Source organism: Uloborus diversus, chromosome 3 (genome assembly GCF_026930045.1).
Source record: "Uloborus diversus isolate 005 chromosome 3, Udiv.v.3.1, whole genome shotgun sequence".
NCBI classification, from domain to species: Eukaryota; Metazoa; Arthropoda; class Arachnida; order Araneae; family Uloboridae; genus Uloborus; species Uloborus diversus.
In genome coordinates, this window is record NC_072733.1 from 31,756,621 (window position 1) to 31,775,508 (window position 18,888).

Genomic DNA, 18,888 nt, shown 5'->3' on the forward strand with positions numbered 1-18,888 from the left:
TAAAATAGCAATTTAATTGTAAGTTATGTTTAATGTATTTTGAAACAATTCCAGTTAAGATGTGACTCTACTTATGTCATTTTGCAGATAATCCAAAGGGAGACTTGATAACGATGTTTGACAACATATATAAAAGAAAAACAAGCAATATTATACAAAAGTAGCTTCAAGTTATAAATTTAGAAGTTTAATTTATCTCAAATTAAAACTCATTAAGAAAAATAATATTTTAAATACAATTAAGAGATTTGTGTCATAACTTTTTATATATATTAAAATCAATATATTATCCCAATAAAACATGTATTCAGATTTTACACAATAAAAAGATTCGATTATCTAATATATATGACATGACAATTTTTATCTGCAGTATGTTGGCAATAGAAAAATCATCATGATTCCAATGAGGCAATGAGGCTGTGATAAACAACAGAGTCTAAAATTGAAGTTGATCCATTTGCTTCATGATATTCACCAGTAGGGTCTTCGTTATGAGCTGGATTGCGATACTGTAAGCCACATGGTTGAGAGAGATAATACATGCACTGCAGAATTTGGTTTTAAAACCCTCGAAGGCATAGAAGATTCATTCAACCTTTGTTCATCTACGGAATTTTTGTTAAAAAATGAAGAGTTTATACTTGGAAGAACTTCCAGCTGATAACCTTCCATTGATTTATCCAATGAACAAGACGATGCAAAAGATAATTGAAAATTTGTAGAACTATATGGTACATTCTGTTTGAACATCAGGATAGTTATATGTGCTATCATTATTGCTAACAGAACTGACTAACTCAAAACTGGCTGATTCTTCATTAATATGTTCCTTGCACATTACCTCAATGTTGGAATGCTCTACTTCCCATTGATCAATGCTATTGCTCTGGTACTCAGCATTTGTTTGAAATAAAGATACAGAAGGATGACACCTGTAGTTATTTGTATCATCCTTTTGAAGTCTCTTGACAGTGTTATTTATTAGGACGGATCGACGCAAGTAAGTCTCTGGATCTTCAACTCCTCTAATTTTTGCCATTGAAATCTTCAAAAGACGTCGTCTATCATCTCTCCACTTCTTTGATTTACAAAGCAGTGAAGAACATTTTTTGATATTTTTCAAATGATACATCATTTGAATCATCCCATGAATCAGAATCAAAATCATTTTCTTCGTGAACCCATTCCATTTGTACACTTTCAACTTCGTCAAGCTCATCACTGTCTTCATCTTCAATATCTTCATCAATATCAACAGACATATTTTCTACCCCGGATGCTCGTTGCAATTGAAGCTTTCGTTGAATTTTTTGTAACCGTTCTTGAAAATCCTCTTTTTCACATTCTAAAATTTTTCTTTTGTGCGGCACAGAAACCTGGGTCAAGATTGCATATGTCAGAAAACTCACCAGCAAAACATTCGCTCTCATTTTCTGCAAAAGAGAAAAACTAAACTTAAAACCAAAAATAGATTTTTCATTTATATGAAAAAATTTGAACCAGTATTATAAATAGCATTAATATATATATTATATAATAGCATAACAAATAGCTTGAAATGTTATATGACGAGAGGTTCACGGACATTGAATCAAGCACATAAACTTACTTGCAATACCTACACAGCTACCTATATTGGCCCGTTATTTGGTGCCCTCTCCTCCCGTCCACTTATTTTATAGTGAAGATATGTTGATACTTTGCGTTAACACAGCCACATGCCAAATTTGGCAGTACCTTTTATTACAATAAAATATACAATACATTATAAAAGTAGAAGAAGTGATATAGCATACAATAATTATCCATTATAACATAGGATACTTTGCCCCTTGCTGTAAGCCACTAATATTAAAGTTATCTATGATAAAACTTTTAAAAAAGCAGAAGTGCAATATGCAATGAGCCCAACAGAAACTTTACCTACACAATTGGTGCCTCCAAATGTTGGTGTCCTGAGCCTGTGCCCCATGTGCCCATGCATGTGCCAGGTCTTAATCTGGCCCTGTAATCAGATATGCAAGACAGTGGCAATTACTCTTTTTGAGGGCATGAGCATGTGAACATCCTCATAAAAATGAAGAAATAAAATTATTAATAAATGTAAAAAATATTAGTAAATGCACAGCTATATTTTTCTCAGTTCCTAGGATGAGGCTCCTCTCATTTACAAGATTTTTTTTTTTTTTGGAAAAAGCCCAGCCAACATGGGTTTTTTTTGTAGGATTTTCAAGAATCATGTTTATCTCAATCTTAAACATTGTACCAAACTACAGCTTTGCTACTTTTTATTTTTCAATAGAGCTATCCACAGTTTAAATTATGTAACTATTTTTGCTCAAATATATTGTAAAAAATACCAAATTAAAAGTACATGAATTTAAAAATAGTTTAACCCTAGAACTGCAAACCCGGATAGGTATCTATTCAAAGTAATCTTTGAAGTCTCTAAGCTAGTGAGTGGCATTATCGACTGAAGACCTATAGGGGAGAGGAGAGAGGAATGGGACAGTGGGAGGAGGTGGGACAGCTAAAATTATGGCAAAATAAATCACTTTATTTTATTGTCAGTTTGACCACTAGAGCGCCTGTTTATAGCTTCTTTTTGTTTCATACTTGCATTTTATCCAGCAGGAAGTTTCAGTTAATAGTTGGAAAAAGTTAAATTTCTCACCTCCAAAGTAAGTTTTTAATCTATTTTTAGTTTTATTTCTTTATTTATGTAATTTGTAAAACTAACATAATATATTATCATTGTAATCTTAAGTATATAATGTATGCTTATCTGCAATTTAATTAAGCCTAAAACCAGCATGGTTTATGTGACAAGTTATTTTTTAGAAGCAATGTGTAGAGGGAGGAATGGGACATGCCCCATAAATATGTTCCCTTCTGTAAAGGGACTGTTTAAATATTACGTAAGCATGTTTTTATCAATTTTTGACCTCTCCTCCCCCTTGTCAGCAGAAATATGCAAATCGCAACCCCCCCCCCCACTTTTCTTAACAGTAAAAATTCAATAAAAAAAATGAGACTTAATTAAAAAAAATGCTTGTTTAATTTCCTTATTTAAGAAAAATCTTAGATCACAATTTTAAAAGAACTTAGTCATTTGAAATTTTTTTTTCTAGTTTTCTTCTTCTTTTTTTTTTTTTTTTCTACAATTAAAGATTTTTGAAAATGTCTCATGTAAGCATCACTCAAACATCCCCCCTTCCATTGTCAGCAAAAATAAGCAAATTGCAACCCCCCCCCCTAACTATGTTGCAAGGATGGAGAGCATTTATGATACTGAAAGCTACAATGCAAAATTTATGAGAAAGGACATGAAATTTTAATTTTCCTCAACAGGATGACTGTAGCATTATAGATAAAACAGATATTATCATGAAATTACCAGCCACCGCAATTAGTTGGTGGGACTAGTAGAGCACAGTCTTGTATTTCTTTAAATGTGGACCTTTCTTATTATGACATTCGCTAATTTTTCTGTAATTTTTCAAATGTGTCCCACTCCTCCCACCCAGGAGGGAGGAATGGGACAAAATTCTTGAAATTTGTAATTAGTCAAGTGTGAAAATAATAAAATGTTTAAAACATTGTATATATTTTTTAAAATGTAGTTATAATATGCAAGTTTATTGTGTGAGCTTTTGCATTAAATGAATAAGTAGAGCATTATGAATAAGAATCATTTATGTGAAAAGTGTCCCAATCCTCCCTCCTCTCCCCTACTAAAATTTAGTTCAAGGTTCTAACAATAGTACAAGGTCCTTTGGTTTCTTGTTTACTGTAATGTGAAGCTCGTGTGGGATCGATAACTACCCTGGCTTTTAGTTCAATTACTGCTCTGTGTAGGTAAGTTATTTTTCTCTTTCTCACTAAAATTTCATGCTATTATAGTGATGTGGATCGGGTAAATACCCACCGGGAAGGTAAATATTTTTTGGGTATTTACCCAAGGCCTGGGTAAATACCCAAAAACTGGGTATTTTACAAAAAAATGCAAAAAAGTGAATGAGAATTTTTTTTAAAAATCTAAATATGAAATAATTGGTAAAACTGATATATACATATGTATTACACAGTTTATAATATTTTTTATTGAAAGACTTGATGAAATCATGAAAGAAACATATCGTGAACCAAAGAATCTTTCTTTTCAATGTCATAATTGGAGAAGTATAAGCAATTCATTATGAACTTCAAGATTTCAAAATCACAATCTAGGTTAGTCATATCCAAAATGAAAAAAAAAGGAAGCATGTAGGGATGTTTGGAAGAATAAACTGAGAAGTTATTAAAAACACTATGGTGTTATTTTATTGATATTTAAGTGATAACATGGAAAATATAGAAACAGTTTTCACATTAATAAGCAAAAAACAAAGCAAAATTTTCTTTTCTGTTGCGTTGCTCATTTGCATTTGCTCCCCTGTAGGGTGAGAAGGTAAATATTTTTTTGGTTATTTATCCGAAGGCAGGGTAAATCCCCTAGTAATTGCGCATTTTGCAAAAAATTTTTAGGTAGTATTAAAAGGTGACTATTTTCTTTTTTAAACATACACCCTAAAATAAAAGATTAAAAATTTTAAATGTTTTATGTATATTATGTGTGTGTATATATATATATATATATATATATATATATATATATGTGTGTGTGTGTGTGTGATACAGAATACACCTGAACAATTGAACTAAGTTTGGAGGAAATTTCTGCATAAGATATAGGTAAATAAATAGTAATAATAAATTGAGCGACATTTCGTTACATTTTGATGTCATGCAGGGACATATTTACTGGGTTATAAAAGACTAGGACCTTAAAAAATTGATGTTTGCTTTTTTTTAACCAGTTAAGCTTTTTTCTTTTTGTAGAATGACTTTTTATATCTGAAATTTGGCTATCAACATTGATTAGGCATATCCAACACATTTAATGTGAATATCATATTAGATTGCCTACGCTGTTTCACACAATAATTCTTTAAATATGTGATCAAAATACAGTTTTTGGGCAAAAATTTATTGTTTTGTATATGGTTGGTTGTATATATACATAATAGAATACATACAGAAAAGTATTTTAGTTGAATATAAATTTTTGAAATAAATACCCGGGTATTTACCCATTTTGGGTATTTACCCGGGTATATACTCTGGGTATTTACCCCTAAAAATAAATACCCGGGTATTTTACATCACTTTGCTATTATAACCTTATTTTAAAATAAAACAAAAGATACATTTTTTTTGGTGATGACTTTCATATTTTAGGAGTACACATACATAGATGCATATTTTCGGCGATGACTTTCAAATTTTTACGTACACAAACAATGGGAGTATAAAAAAAAAGGTATGTGACCACCCATACCAGGGTCGTCAGATTTAAGAACAGTAAATACGGGACAGGCTTCTCTAAGAGTTTGAAGGGGGGGGATTACTGGATGTGGTGTATTTTTAAGGGGTGCTTTCCGACGTAGAACGCCTCTTCATGATAAATCTACAAAATTCAATTGTAACAAAGCATTAACAGGGTTCATACCCTTTAGGCAGAAAAAAATTCAAGCACTTTTCAAGTACTTTTCAAGGTAAAAAATTTTGTTTTCAAGGAAATATCATAAATTTGTACTAAAAATATTGTATGCAGATTTGATTTACTACAAACACATAGAAATAAGGCAATACAAAAAAGTATAGGAAAGCAAAATTGCTTTTCCTACAACGAGAGACGCTTTGATGAAAGATCTACTGCGTTGAAAGTTTTCCTGAAAATGTTTGAAAAGTTTGGTCATAAAGAGAAGCAGATACCAAAAGGTTTAATTTTGAGGTTTTTCAAAGGTTGCAGCAGTCAGAGGTTTGTATATGTTCTAGAATCAGCAAATTAATACTTAAAAAAAAAACCTTTCATAAGTGCTTTTAACTTTTAAGGGAAGAAACTAAAATACCCAAGTTCAATGGCATTGCCAGAAAGGAGTTTTTGAAGTCACTCCCCCCCCCCCCCCCGGGTTTCAACATTTATTTCCAATATCTATACAGTGGTTTATTACAATATAAGGGCGGTTAGGACAAAAACACTACCCAGAAAGTTATTTCAGTTTTCACTATTTAGTTCTAAAAATATTAGGTTTGCAAATCATTTATAAGTATGCAAATCAATTATTCGTATGTATTTATTAGCTGTTCAGACAATAAGGCATTTCAACTGTCCTCGAGTAAATTTAAAAATTAGGAAGTAAAAAAAGTTTATGAAAGTCCACAGTCCAGTCTCTACACCTCAAAATATACAAAAGCAGCTTAAGCAGTGATAAATACTGTGAATGCAAACTTGAGCCTATTCAGCTTTCATTGATTAACTTGCAATAGACAATAAATGTGCAAGTTCAGATTTATAGAGCCATATTTCGAAATTGAAAAGATTCAAAAGAAGTCGACATATATTATGACAAAAGTAGTTTTATTTTGGGAAAAAATGGGTTATTGTTGAAATTAGAATGTAAATTTAGAAAGGCAATAATATTCAGGTGATTTGTGAGTTCATAAAAAATTACCTGAAAGTTTCAAAGAGCAAAATGGGGCGAGGGGGGGGGGGAGAAATAATTTTTAAAACTAAGACCCCTATTACTTGAATATACATATGTACAACAACAACTTTTGCTATGCATACAATTCATAAAATAGTTTATTAAGTCAAAATATTTTGCATAGAAATACCATGCCCAGTGCCTGTTGATAACCAACAACAGGCACTGGGCCTAGCTAGGCTTGTACTGGTCAATTTATTAGATCCAAATGAAGATGAATGACCCTCCTTAAGCTATCTACCCCTTTGCTGATTAAAGCCTCTTTCGGTAAGCTCCAAGTACCCACAACCTTAATAAAGTAGTAATTTTGAACATTTGAGGAAAAGGGGAAAATTGGAGATATAGGGAGGTAAAAGCATAAAAACGAACACTACTGGATTTCAAGTGAATAATCATAACACAACCACCCCTGTTATACACCTTATTTATTTTAGCAGACATAAAAAAAAATGATGTTCTTATAAATAAAATTATATAAATCGACTTTATATTTAAAATACAAACTTTAAGTTAATTTGTTAGGTGCTCAACTGCTGAAATTTAAATTTAAAAAAAAAAAAATCTGCTATGACCAAAAATTAGGTAAAGATAATCATTCAAAATTGCAAAAATAAATTAGCAAATAATTAAACAAGACCAAGGTAATAAATTCTTTAACTCTTTAGTTATTAAAATAAAAAATAAAATAAGCTAATCTGATGTAGCAGTGTCAAAATAACTACTAACTGCCAAAAATATAAAAATATTTACAAAATGCAAAAGGATTGAAATCTCAAACAAGGGAAGCAAATTTTCGCGAATTAAGTTTAATGTTGTCATGTTTCCCATAAAATAAACTTATATTTTACTGAAATTAAACATAAAATATGCTAATCTACGGTAGCAAATATGAAAATAACATCCGATTAGTGAATATATTTAAATATTTGCAAGATGCAAAAAGATTGAAATTTCAAACACGAGAAGCAATTTTTCGCAAAGTCTGAGTTCGTTCGACGTGGCATGTTTCCCATGAAATAAATTTGTTTTTTTATTAAAATTAAACAAAAACTATACTAATCTAAGGTAGCATATGCGAAACTAACATTTGATTAGCCAAAATATTTAAATATTTGCAGGATGCAAAAAGATTGAAATTTCAAACACAAGAGCAATTTTCCGCGAAACCCGAGTAAGTTCAATGTTGTCATGGTTTCCAAATTAATTTCTTTGTTAATTAATGAAATTAAACAAAAAATAAACTAATCTAAGGTACCATATGTCAAAATATCTTTCGGTTGTAAAAAACATCAAAATATTTACAAGATGCAAAAGGATTGAAATCCCAAACACGGAAGCAATTTTTCGCGATGTTGCATACTGAACACATGTTCAAAAAATTGCATTGGTGAAATACTTTTTTAAAACTTCTAAGCACAATTCGTTGATTTTTGAGAGAATTTAAGCACTAAGAAACTTTTTCAAGGTTTTAAAACTTTTTCAAGGTTTTCAAGCACTTGAAAATGAACTTTTTTTTTTCAAGCACTTTTCAAGGTTTTTCAAGGGCGTACGAACCCTGATTAAACTGTCACCGATCAAAGTATAAAAATCGTTTTCATTGCGATTGACAACGCAAGTGCAGAGATATATTTTCAACATTAGTCAATGAGCATAGCTCCTCATGGTCTGCCGCCAAAACAAAAACCAAATTAAAACGAAACTGCCGTTAACGTTAATCAAACTAAACGTTTACTGCCACAAGATTTTCTTATTGCTCTTTATTTCACATTTTTTGTTTTTATTTTTTAACCATAAAATAATGCCTTATTTTGTAAAATATTGTTATTGGCTAGAATACGGGACCTAAGCCATCCAGCATGGAAGTTCCCCGGGACACGGGACAGTTTTTCAAAATACAGGACTGTGCCTTGAAATCCGGGCAACCCTGACCCATACTGACACAATTGACTTGAACATGAAGAAACCAGAAATTATCAGTTTTTATAATCAAACGAAAGGAGGTACCCACACCTTCAACCAAATGGGTCACAAGTACTCCACACACCTTAAAAACTATCTAACAGCCTATTAGGATATGGATGGCCATGCTTGACCAAGGAGGAATCAAAGACTTAATACTATACAACTACAATGCTGACCTTGATAGTATAAACCAAAGACAATTTATAAAAAATATAGGTCAACTCACTTTTGGAGCCACATATGAGGACAAGGCTTAAAGCACCTCCTCTTTGCCAGGAATTGAAGCCCTATGTTCTTAATGTATTTTTTAAATGCATGTAATGATCATTAAAGATTAAACATTGGAGAATCAGCTGTAACAATCCAAAAATTTCTAAAACTTTCAGCTTTTTATAGCACTTGATCCAGCTATGAAACTAACCAATTTTTCCAGATCATTTTTCACCAATTCACCAGAATATCACAATCCAAATAACATTCCTAACCTATTGTTCCTTAAATGATACTGTGAACTTCACAAGGCTGAATTAGGCAAGCAAAAATTTTTCCACCAGGGGGGGAGGCGAATTATATTCATTTTGAAATTGGAAAGCAGCAAAATTAAATGGATCCACTTTGACAGGCCTGGATCTACATATCCACAAAACAAGCAGTGCGTGGGGTGGGGGGGAGGCACTGTACTAAAGGGGCCTGTTGCTCTCATTGGCATAGGAATTTAGTAGGGGCCCTGCTGATTTTCTGCAGGGGGAACCAAAATTTATAGATCCAAGCCTCCACTTGGAGGCAGAATTCCAACTTCTAAGGTAACTGTTAGAGCTTTAGTTAATTTTTTAATCCAGAAACTAGATAAAGAAACTGTAAATTTGCTGACAATAATATGAACTACCTACATAAAATGCAAAAGCTTGCAACCAAAAATGGAATCTTTCTTCCTATAGTATGGATAAAAAAGTACATCTCTACAATTTGTTAGTTACCGAGTACAATACTTAGGGTCACTCTCTTTCCAGGATAAATAATAGTCGCCAATTTTTTACTGTTAAAAAATGTTTTTACAAAAAAACTAAATTATGATAAGTCATCCTTTTGCATTCAATTTTCCTACATCAAAGTCAAAAACAATGGAACAGTGAAGTAAATAATAGAAAAACAATAGTTTTCACACTTCTATAACAAATCTTCAGGGTCACCGGGGCAATTCTTGGTCAGTATATTTTCTGATATTTTAAATGTTTTCCTTATTTATTTCTGTGTCAATAATATCAGTATTAACTTCAACTAATCCTTTTCTGTGCCAAACTTTCTCCCAAAAAGAAATTTTAATACTCCAAGTGCAACTTGGATGATATCATCTGCAATGAGGAACCTGTATGGTTTGGGTAATCGCGGAACATTGACTAATTTGAATAGTCTTCTATTTAAAACTCCCAAAAATCAACTCTGTTTTTAAAAAAAACGACTTGGATTTTTCAAAATTAAAATTAGTTAAAAACGGAACGAAGCTCACGTGACACAAAAAGAGGAGGGGAGCATGCACAACGTCAAGATTCAGTTCCTGGGTTAGAATAGAACCGGTTCCGAAGTAGTCTAAACGAAGGGATAGGAATGCAGCGTGGTTTGCCGTTGTTTATTGAAAACAAAGGTGCTCTTATTTTGATCTTCAGAAGAGGAAGAGGTGTATATCCTCGCTGAATCACCCACCTTCAACCCTCGAAATTCTTACAACCAGAAAACTGACTTTGAATTCAACATCAATATTTTATTCACAAGTAAATTACTTCAAAATTGTTTGCACAATAAATTAAATACAGAGCATTTATTGACACCTCTATATGTCATGGGCGTACGGTTTATTGAGACACAACCCCCCCCCCTTCCTTTTGAAGAAAAATCCGACACAAGAAAAATTCATTTTGATACATCATTAACTAATTCAAAATAAAATCACTTTAAAGTAAAATTAAAAAATTAATAAAGAAAACAAAAATGAAAGATTTATTTCTATGTTTATAGATACTACTCAGAATTTTACAAACTAGACCAGTGCCAGTGACTGCAGTACCTGACTAACTAAAAGTGAGGCCAAGGCCTACCAATGCTTTGGATGCCCCTCTCACCCCCCCCCCCCCTATTCCATCACTTTAAGGCAACGCAAAATGTTTAACATTTACTTAAAACGCGATTTTTTTTTTCATTTTCACAAAAATACATAATTGTTTAATACTGTGCATAGGTTTTTTAAAAATTTGAGGACCCTTAGAAAGATGAACTCCAGGCCCAGGGCCTAGTAGACCTGTGCCTTAATCAGGCCTGAGTGACTGTCACAGCTTACAAGAGATGCTGACATTCATAAAACAGTATTTGTGTTCATTAATGAGGCAGAGCAAATGAACACTACTTGCCATAAGCCATGAAAAATAATGACGCTCAAAAAATAAATTAAGAAGATATCAAACAAATTGCTGGTGCCAAGCAAGGCAGATACCTCTCCCCGCATGGAATATGGGGAAATAAACCTTCTTAATTTAATAATTTATAACATTAAGCAGATTTTTTTTTTACCGTTTTCTATCTTTGTCAAATTTTCGAGCTTTGTTTTTTCCTAATGGGGTTGTTTCCATCAGTCAAAAGCACTACTTTTTGTCACTGAAGTTAAAAGAATGAAAAAGAAATAATACGGAGCCAGGAAAATCTTTTATTTTCAAAAGATTTAATTTTTATTTTCCAAATAAGGCATGGTCTTCACGACGTCAGAAGTGATGAACTTTGGCACGTACCCCACTGGCGCACTGAGTGTTTACGCTTGCTGTCTAGCGCGTTTCCAGGTTTTTATAATTCAGAAGTGAATTAAATATTGCGCTCTGCGCTAATGGCATTTCATCACTTGTGATGTCACATGCAGAAGCGTAGAAAAGGAAATTGAATCTGCGCGCAGATTAAAATAATTTTTAAGGATATTAAACTTTGCCAAAATATTTAAAAAATGATCAAATCCTATGTTTTTAGGCATTCTCTTAAAATCTTACTTTTTTTTTTCTTTTAGCCTGTTAAAATTTATATTATTGATCTGAAAAATAACACGTAATGTGTTAGATTAATAATTATTCATTACTTTTTTGCTTTTAAATGCTTAGACATGTTTTCAGATTGATTTAAATACGTACTGAATTACTTTTTGATTGCTTCTTTTTTCTCTTGTGTAGTGACATTTTACAGAAAAATATAATTCAGTTTTTTAACAGTGTCTTTTCGAAAATTGTTTTTGAAAAGCGATCACTTAATAAAGTTTCATTTACTAGTTTTTTAATATTTACTACCTATGTAATTCAGATTTTTTTATTCATTAACAATTAAATTACAAAGACGTTTGTCTATTGTTCATTGAAGTCACAAAGAACCACCTTCATTTCTCTGTTCGTATGGTGGGGGGGGGGGGGGTAACGTCACGTCAAAGCACGACCCGGGTTTTGGACGCAGAAGTTAGAGCAGGGCAAAGTAATACAAATTAATAAATGAAAACTATATTTATCTTTATTGTAACCATTTTCGAATTTTGTACTTTTTAAAAATATGTTTTGAAGTAAAAAGAAAATATGATTTTAAATTTAAAAGTTTTGAGAATTTAATATTTCTTCAATACCTTTCTTCCTTATTTTTATTGTTTGCTCCTAAAGTATACTTTATTTAGTACTTTATTTATTTATTATTCTTATTCATGAATTTTGCACACTAGAGATGCAAATCATTCAAAAATCCCGTTCATTTTTTTTTTAAATCTTAAAAATTACTAAAAAATTCAAATCGAGACCTTTGATTTCAATAACTGTTTTGAATGCAATCGTTGAAGCAGAGCAAAATGAAACAAATCAATACATGAAAAATAACATTCTATGCTGAAAGAAAATAAACTCGTTTCAATTCGAAGAATTAAAAAAAGGGAAAGAATAGTGATCAGGAATAGCTTTTATTAAGAAGCAAAACAATTTTATGTAATTAATATACAATTCTGTTAGCTTCTGTAAAATTATTTTTGCAATAGAACAGTTTAGTACTTCTCCCTCTCTCTTTTTTTAGTAGTGCTGATGGCATTGTACTATTTTTATCTTCTCCTTTTGGTACATTAAAAATATTTAATTTGTTGTGTACGATGCTGAATATTTGCTATGAGGTACAATATAGTACTTCCATTTCGGCAGTTTGTGCCATTGAACTTCAATGGTTTGTGCATGGAGCTATCTTGAGAACACTAGCAATGTTTTATACACACACGTGCGTCCCGTGCCGAAAGGAGCGGGGAGCGGGAATGAATCTTGACGTCATCAGCGGAGATGGGGAAACTAAGGGGCGGGGCTAATCGGAAGACTTTAAGAATTAATTAAAAAATAACTAGCAGTCCGAATGAAATGAAACTGGTGTCTATCATTATAAAATGGCCTAAATTTTCATTTAAAAAAATTAAAAAAATGCATGCAGGTTCCTCATTGCTGCTGAATATGCTCTTTTGACTAGCAAATCAATTCCAGTTTTGAAGTTAAACTATTTCAGCATGCAATAATTGCACACATCAAGTACCAAAATGAGAAACAAATTAATATGAATCCCTAGAGTACCAAATAAGGGGATAAATTCAATAGTAATAACAAATCTTGTATCTTGGAACTGCAAGAGAAAAAGAAGCAGAAGAGAAATCAAATGCAAAGCACAGAAAGCAGCATCAGATAGACTTCGTAATGAATGATGATAGCAACATATTCTACAATGGGAAACTAACTTAAAATTTGGACAAGGAAAAAGCAGAAATGAATTTTCTGGAACAAGGTTTCAGAAGTGTTATTTGTCCAAGCAAGACATTTGTAGAAGTAATTTGAAATTTTTTCAGTCTAGTTGATTGAGATTGTAAAGAAAAAACCTTGCAGTTGACCGAAACATGATTGTTAAAGGTAGCATACAAATATTAAAGACATTTCTTCAGAATCGTGGGCTTAGAGCAAAGAGCAATAACTAATTGTAGTTGACTAGAAAAAGTAACTTCAAATTATTTCAATTAAAATGTGTTATTTCTTTAATATAAATTTTTTTATCATCAAAATATATCTTTATGGGATAAAAACAATAATTTAGAATGGTTAATTACTTTTGACAAGCATTACTTTAAAAAAAGGGGGTGACGACCCATATTTACCCCATGTGTGACCCATAACTGCCCCGATCTGGGATAATTCTTGGTCACTCATTTAATTTAAATAAAATAAATAATAATGCAATTTTAGGTAAAGGGATTACTTGAATAATTTCTAAATTATTTAAGCTTACTTCATGCCAATTTAAAACATTTTACCTTTTATACTTAAAAAAATATTTAGATGTTACAGTTTATTGACCCATATTTACCCCGCACGTATGACCCTATTTCTAATAATTTACTTAGAGTTTTATCCTAATCTCTAATAGAAATATCGTGTAGTAAAAGCATTCTTTATTGAAGTATCTTAGTAAGCATTTTTTGTAAAAATAGATGTAGCGAACCTTCGGTATAGTGATCTCTTAAGCCAGTCCACTGAAGGTTCGTAATAGCAGGGTTTGACTGTCTAAATATTCAAGTAAATTAATGACTACTTTAAAATTTTTTTATTAAATTAAGAATTCTCCTTTTTTGCAAGTTTGTTCTAAGGTAGATGATGGGACACTTGTGAACACATCTAGAGGCACATGTGAACAATTCCTATGCCTCCTCTGTAATATTAATATTAGTACCATAAAAATATTACCGCAATATGTACTGCCCCATGCTACAGACACTCGCTGGTGAGATAAATTCCCTTTGTCTTGGGGGGGGGGAGTATTTAGCTACCAATTTATCCAACAGTTTGTTGGCACTCTCAGTTTCAATGAGATGACATCCACCTCCAGCTCGGTTATTCATTACTCCTGACTAAGGAGTTCTAATAAGAACAAAACTGCAGTCTTAGGATGTGATAATCGGGCTGCCTGGTATATTGCATGTAGTTTTGCCTTAGCCCTGGCTTAACCCTTACAGGCGCGAGTCATTAAAATTTTAGAAATATAATAAAAAAACACAATGGATGGGATAAATTGGTTATCTGGACATAGATTTTACAGTCAAAAATTTTTTAAATTCACCCCCTCCATCTTGGGGTGGTGTCCCCGTTTGTGACCACCGCCCGCCTAGAGCAGAAATTGTTTTCTGAAGTGGTTATGCTTACCACATATGACAATTGGAGTAATTTCAAATATTTTAAGCTCTTAAGCATTTTTACTAATTATTTCAATAATTTATGCCATTAAGAATATTTAGAACACAAAATTCAATATTTTTACTATAAAAATTCCAAGATAAAGATGAAGTAAAATTCAAGAAAGTTCATATAGATTATATAAAAATATCTAAATAAGCAATTTAAAATGTTAAAAATATTTTTGGCACATTGTTCTTGCTTTATGTGCATTCCTTTTGCGCTATAAAATATTAAATGGAAAAATACGACTGTATAATACCATTTACAGAAAAAATAATATCAAAGCTGATAATAAAAAAGTATACAACTGTCTGCTAGGAAAAGCAGATCTCAAATGTGTGCAGGCATGGACCTTCAAATTCACCTGTTCTGGGTCAAGAACCCAAAATAAATAAACAAAAGCCCATTGTAGACTATTCTTTTGGTCCCCCTTTTCTGAAATGTATCAAATTACATCTTTCACCCACAACAGTAAGTTCAATGCTCTAGACGGGCGGTGTCCACATTTGGGGACTTTGTTTATGCAATCAAAAATGAACTCAAATCTTTTACAAAATTATGATTGATTAGCTCAGGATTCCTGAGGGGAAAATGGTTGACTAATTTAGTTTATGGTGTAAATTTTAAAATCTTGAAAAAAATATTGTATTTGCGCTTGAAAATCAAGGTATTTTGAACAAGAAATTAAGACAACAAAAAGAGTCATATTTAATAGTGCTGCCAACTCTGTGCATTACAGAGAAATAAAAGCAACTAATGCAGCGATTTTTGGAGTTTTAAAGAAAAAACTTTTTTTTTAAAGAAATTTTTAAAATTGGTGTCCCTTTTTGTGACCACCGCGCCGGAAAGGGTTAAGGGCGGTAACTTACTGCTAAATGAAGAATTTATCTCTGCAGTTCAAATTTTACAGGGGGAGAGGACAAAGGATATACAACACTCAATGTAATTTGTATAAAAAACAGCAAATGACAGCCCACTTACAAGTAATAGGTATATTTACTTCCAAAACCATGCAGACAATTGAAACCCCTGACCCAAACAACAGGGCTGTATCTCTAGAATGTCAACACCACATTAAGGAATTCATTATTGATGCTGGTTTTAGTAAATGCACAGGGTTCTCTTATGCACCAGAAGTACTTCTCTCTTAACGATTCCAGGTCTACTGGAAGTTCACTGATAAGGATCGATGCATTACAAGACTCAATAATAAGGAAAAGTGGCTGAGGACCATAAAAAAATTGCTCAATGACTGAGAATTTCTTCAACTGTTATTAATATTTCTACATTATTGAATCAGATAAGAAGAACCAAATAGGGGTAGATCTTATTGAGCTATAATACTGGAGTAGAACTTCCTATTTTTCAGCAACGAAGCTTGTGGTTTGAATTTTGAACGGGTAAAGCAAAATACTTCGATCAGGGTTCGAAAATATCAAAAATATTCGAAATTTTGATATATATCTGATATTTTCAAGCAACAAAAACTAAAGTCTTCCAGAAAGTAAATGCATCCTCAAATCACTCCTTATTTTCTTACATTATTACAACAATACGTAAACATAAAATTAAGGTTTCTTTGCTTATTTATATCTAATATTTCATTTTACATTTTTATCAATTTTAATGGAGTTAATTTAGCATTAGCTGTTAGACTCATTTTTCTTCTATTAGCTACTTTTACACAGTAATATGAGTCAGAAATAAAAAATATGCATTAGTCTATGAACAACCATTAGACACATTTTCTTTTTTTCTAACCAACATTTAATACTTAATTAGGCGAATGTGACTTAAAATAGTTATATTTCTAATAATTTGATGAATATAAAATAAAAAGCAATATTACATTACTTTGTTACATTAATACAACATAAAAATATAGTAAGGGGAGGTGGGGCACGTTGGTCTGCTTTTTTACTTATCATTTTTTACCATCAAAAATTACATGATTAGTTTGATTTTCTACAATAAGTTTCACTAAATGCTTCTAAACACCACAGATTTTTTGTGAAGTGTTGAATTGATAAACTTTTTTTATATTAATTTTTTAACGGAACCTCGTGAAGTGAACCAACATGCCCCACGGGTGGAGTACGTTGGTTTGTCTGGTTGGACCTTAGATCATTAACACATAGATACGGCAGTGGGCGTGGTTGATGATGCAGGAAGAACCGCGGGGGAAAGTAAGGGGATACCACGTGACTGGGATGGACACACAGTGGAGTGTTTCGCATAACTGCGTAAATTCTCGTAGGGATTTGAGTAGCGTTGATTTTAATTTTTTATCTTCGGCCAGAAATGTTTTGGAACATTTTTTTTTCTGTGACCCGCAAGCGCATAGTTTACTGATTAATGGATTTTTTTCTATTTTATTTCTACTGTAAATTGTTGAGTTACGCCGTTTTAAAAATGGTTCTAAAAGTTCGCTTATTGAGAAACAGAGTTACTAATTCACCCACGTTTTTTAAAGAGGGTAAATTGCAGAGAATTTCTTTACAATGAATGAAAATTGTTTTTATTTCCCCTCGCTCTCTCTCTTTTTCCGTTTGTAATGCAAGATAGCTTTTTTACTATTAACTTACTATTTCATGCTTTCAAGAAATGAATAAAATATTAATTTTGTGAAAATGATGTTAAAAGTTTCAAATGGTAATGTATTTCAAACTATTTTTAGCCTATCTTCCCCGCAAAAGTTTTTTTTAAAGGAAAATTAATGAAATAAATAAAGGCTTAATCTAATCAAAAAACATCGCTAAAACAGGAAGAAAATTTTCAAAAATAAATTAAAGAAAGGCTAAAAAAAATTTGCAATTTCCCCCTCTAACTTTATGTGTTTGAATCTTGTTTGTATTTTCCTTATTCAGCAAAGTTTTTTTCTTTTCTTTTCTTTCAAAAAATATGGATCGCTCGTTAATCGCGAAAATTTTAGCTACTCTAAACATATTTTTAATATTTTGGGTTCGGAATTAAAAAAGGTATATTTACGAAATTCGAAATGCAATTTCCGTACAGTTTACAAGTTAGAGATAGGCTGATTTTATAGAGAAGTGCATTCATAGCGTAAATTGTTTTATTGCATGTAAAAGTGGTTAGTGAGATGAAAAAAGTGTTAATTTTATTTTATAGGACAGGAGAAAAAAAGGTTTTTATAAAACAATTGTTTGAACCCCCCTCCCCCCTCAGTTGATACCCTTCTGGGGGAGGGGTGGATTTATACACGAAATGCCATTAAGAATCACTGAAAAATGTAAATACTGAAATTCAGATATGTTTAAAATCATATTTCATGTCTAAAATGCACTGAATTCACTACGGGGGAAGCGTTTGCGTGGGGGGACGTTCTTTTGGGAGGTGATACCTAAAATGCATTCAAAAGTAAAACCTGTGTGCCAAATTTGGTAAAACTCCCACGCAAATTTTGTATTTGTATAAAGAACAAACACCTACCCACACGCAAACATACATCCATTTATATATATCTTTTTCTTTCGTTCTTTTTTTTTTTTTTTTTGCTAAGTTAGACGCTATTTTTTATCGAAATACTTCTCAATTTCCACTATAATTCTTTCAACTTTCGAATACCATTAGCTCCTCTGATATTCTTCAACGTTTATAATTGTTTAGAGAAAAAATGTTGTGGCAATAAAATTAATTGTAACACAAGATTCAAGAAAATTTCTTTTTTTTTTTATTTTCCAGTTATTGGTTTTTGAACAAGATTAGTTTTGTGCATTTGCCGCGTACTTTTGGTGCACTTCGGGATTCATTGATGTTTTTTACGTAATGATACATTCGTATCCTTAAATATTTTTCGGTTATTAATTTTGTTAGTTTATATATGATTTTCTTCAGGTTTGTACTCCAACACATGCTTTTTCATTGCAATTGTGTGCACAGCAATACGGCATGTTATTTAGTTGAACTCTCTCCTACTAGAATAGAGACATGGGAAGAAAACGCTGAAATCCAAATGACCGAATCACGTGGTAGAGAGCGGCGAAACTGTTTGATCTTCTCCCCCGGTCGTAAAACTTGTCGTCCTTACTCCTGCATCAGCGCATACAATAGCGACT

The 18,888-nt window shown here is 31.9% G+C and overlaps 1 protein-coding gene across 1 annotated transcript; it reads right to left on the reverse strand.

The window, feature by feature from the left end:
* Nucleotides 1-395: 395 nt before the first annotated feature.
* On the reverse strand, nt 396-8,526 carry LOC129218320 (uncharacterized). Its single transcript, XM_054852556.1, is given in 5 exon segments — nt 396-533; nt 535-714; nt 746-1,255; nt 1,290-1,436; nt 8,431-8,526. Coding segments are annotated over 5 exon segments (1,071 nt in total).
* Between the last annotated feature and the right edge of the window lie 10,362 nt (nt 8,527-18,888).